The sequence below is a fragment of the Cebus imitator genome, unplaced genomic scaffold (genome assembly GCF_001604975.1).
Source record: "Cebus imitator isolate Cc_AM_T3 unplaced genomic scaffold, Cebus_imitator-1.0 Scaffold389, whole genome shotgun sequence".
NCBI classification, from domain to species: Eukaryota; Metazoa; Chordata; class Mammalia; order Primates; family Cebidae; genus Cebus; species Cebus imitator.
Window position 1 is genome coordinate 868169 of NW_016107704.1, and position 1612 is coordinate 869780.

The window sequence follows — 1612 nt, forward strand, 5'->3', positions numbered from 1 at the left end:
GGAGTGCAGTGGCACAATCTCGGCTCACTGCAACCTCCGCCTCCTGGGTTCAAGCAATTCTCCTGCCTCAGCCCCCCGAGTAGCTGGGACTACAGGTGCACGCCACCGCGCCCAGCTAGTTTTTGTATTTTTAGTAAAGACGGCGTTTCACCATGTTGGCCAGGATGGTCTCGATCTCTTGACCTCGTGATCCGCCCGCCTTGGCCTCCCAAAGTGCTGGGATTACAGGCTTGAGCCACCGCACCCGGCCCTCTTGTGGATTTCTTTTGCCTTCAAGCATTTATGATATTTAAAGAATTTATCACCATTATAACTATTAACATTAGCTTTCCAAACACAGCTAAACTATGTTAATTTGTAAGGAAATGTTTGTTAACTCTAATCTGCCTGGCAGTCTTCTCCCATCTCCTCACTAGAGGAAAAACTCATTTTTAGCTTTATTTATTGTCCTTATTCAAGTTCATATTTTCTTACAATGTTTATAATCTCCAATTATTTTGAATTTTCTATAATAGCATATGTATCAATATATATATGGAAACATGTAACTTTACCTAGATTACTAGAAATTATCTTTCACTGTCAGAATATAAGTAGTTTATATTCCACTAAGATTTTATTTAGATTAGTTTTATTTAAGAAATCCTGGCACTTATCCTTTAACCTTTTTACTAACATACTGTACCTTACCAAAGTACACATCAAGTTGAGAGTGTGGGAGCATTTGGCCATGTAAAACATCTCCCAAGGTGGCGCACTTTGCTTGGTTTGATTTGCTGCCCACTTAAGATGATGCCTAGTACTGGTGGTGAAGAGGCTCTGCCACATAGAGCCTTCCACGGGCCAGCCTTAGCTCAAGCCCATCACGGATGCACTCTACCTTACTCATTACAACAGCCTTTTAAAGCAGGTAGGTGGGAACTCTACTCATTTTAAAGAGAAGACAGGTTTAGACAAGTCCACTGACTTAACCAAGGACCCTCAGATAGCAGGCGTCAGAGCTGGGATCTCTTTAGGTCTTTCCAAGACCACACTGCCCACCTCTCACTCTCACTCCTGCGCCTGCTTGCTTTCACGGGGTTGTGGAATCATCATATTTCACTTAACAGATTAAATTATTAGGTGCTTCCAGTTCTTTAAAGTAAAATAATACTTACAGACTATATAAGTAAAACCAGTCAGCTGTGTTCTTCTTTTTGTTCTATTGTATATTATTTATGCAAATGAATGCAGAATAGTTTGTGCATTTTTATTAGGCTTTTGAAAGGATCTCTAATTTATAATTTACTCTTTCTTCTCCTGTAGTTGTGTTTCATATTTACCCTGTGTGCTGCTCTTTGGGTAAGTTATGTCAGTCCTACTGGCTTTCAGTTAACTGTCCCCTCCCCAGGTGAAGTGTCATCACACCATTATCTTAAAATAGCTCACCTGTTTTTTTTTTTGAAAAACTCTCTAAAGATTAGGTGTTCCTGAAATTTGATGTGGTGACATCCAGCTAATGGCTAAGAGTGCCATACATTCTGCTGTCCACAGCATAGGGGAAGTCAGTAAACACACATCTGCACATGTGTTCACCTACACAGACAGTGGTTAAACATGCCATAGATTCTGT

At 40.5% G+C, this 1612-nt stretch overlaps 1 protein-coding gene across 2 annotated transcripts in view; it reads left to right on the plus strand.

Moving 5' to 3' along the window:
- The window catches only part of SFT2D1 (SFT2 domain containing 1), a 21548-nt gene that overhangs the window by 13146 nt on the left and 6790 nt on the right, over positions 1-1612 (plus strand). For both annotated transcript variants that reach the window (XR_005196824.1, XM_017508316.2), the window contains one exon: positions 1306-1341. Coding sequence is in view for 1 of the 2 variants with exons in the window: in XM_017508316.2 (XP_017363805.1) it covers positions 1306-1341 (36 nt within the window). In the remaining variant the exon portion in view is untranslated. The remainder of the gene's footprint in view (positions 1-1305; positions 1342-1612) is intronic.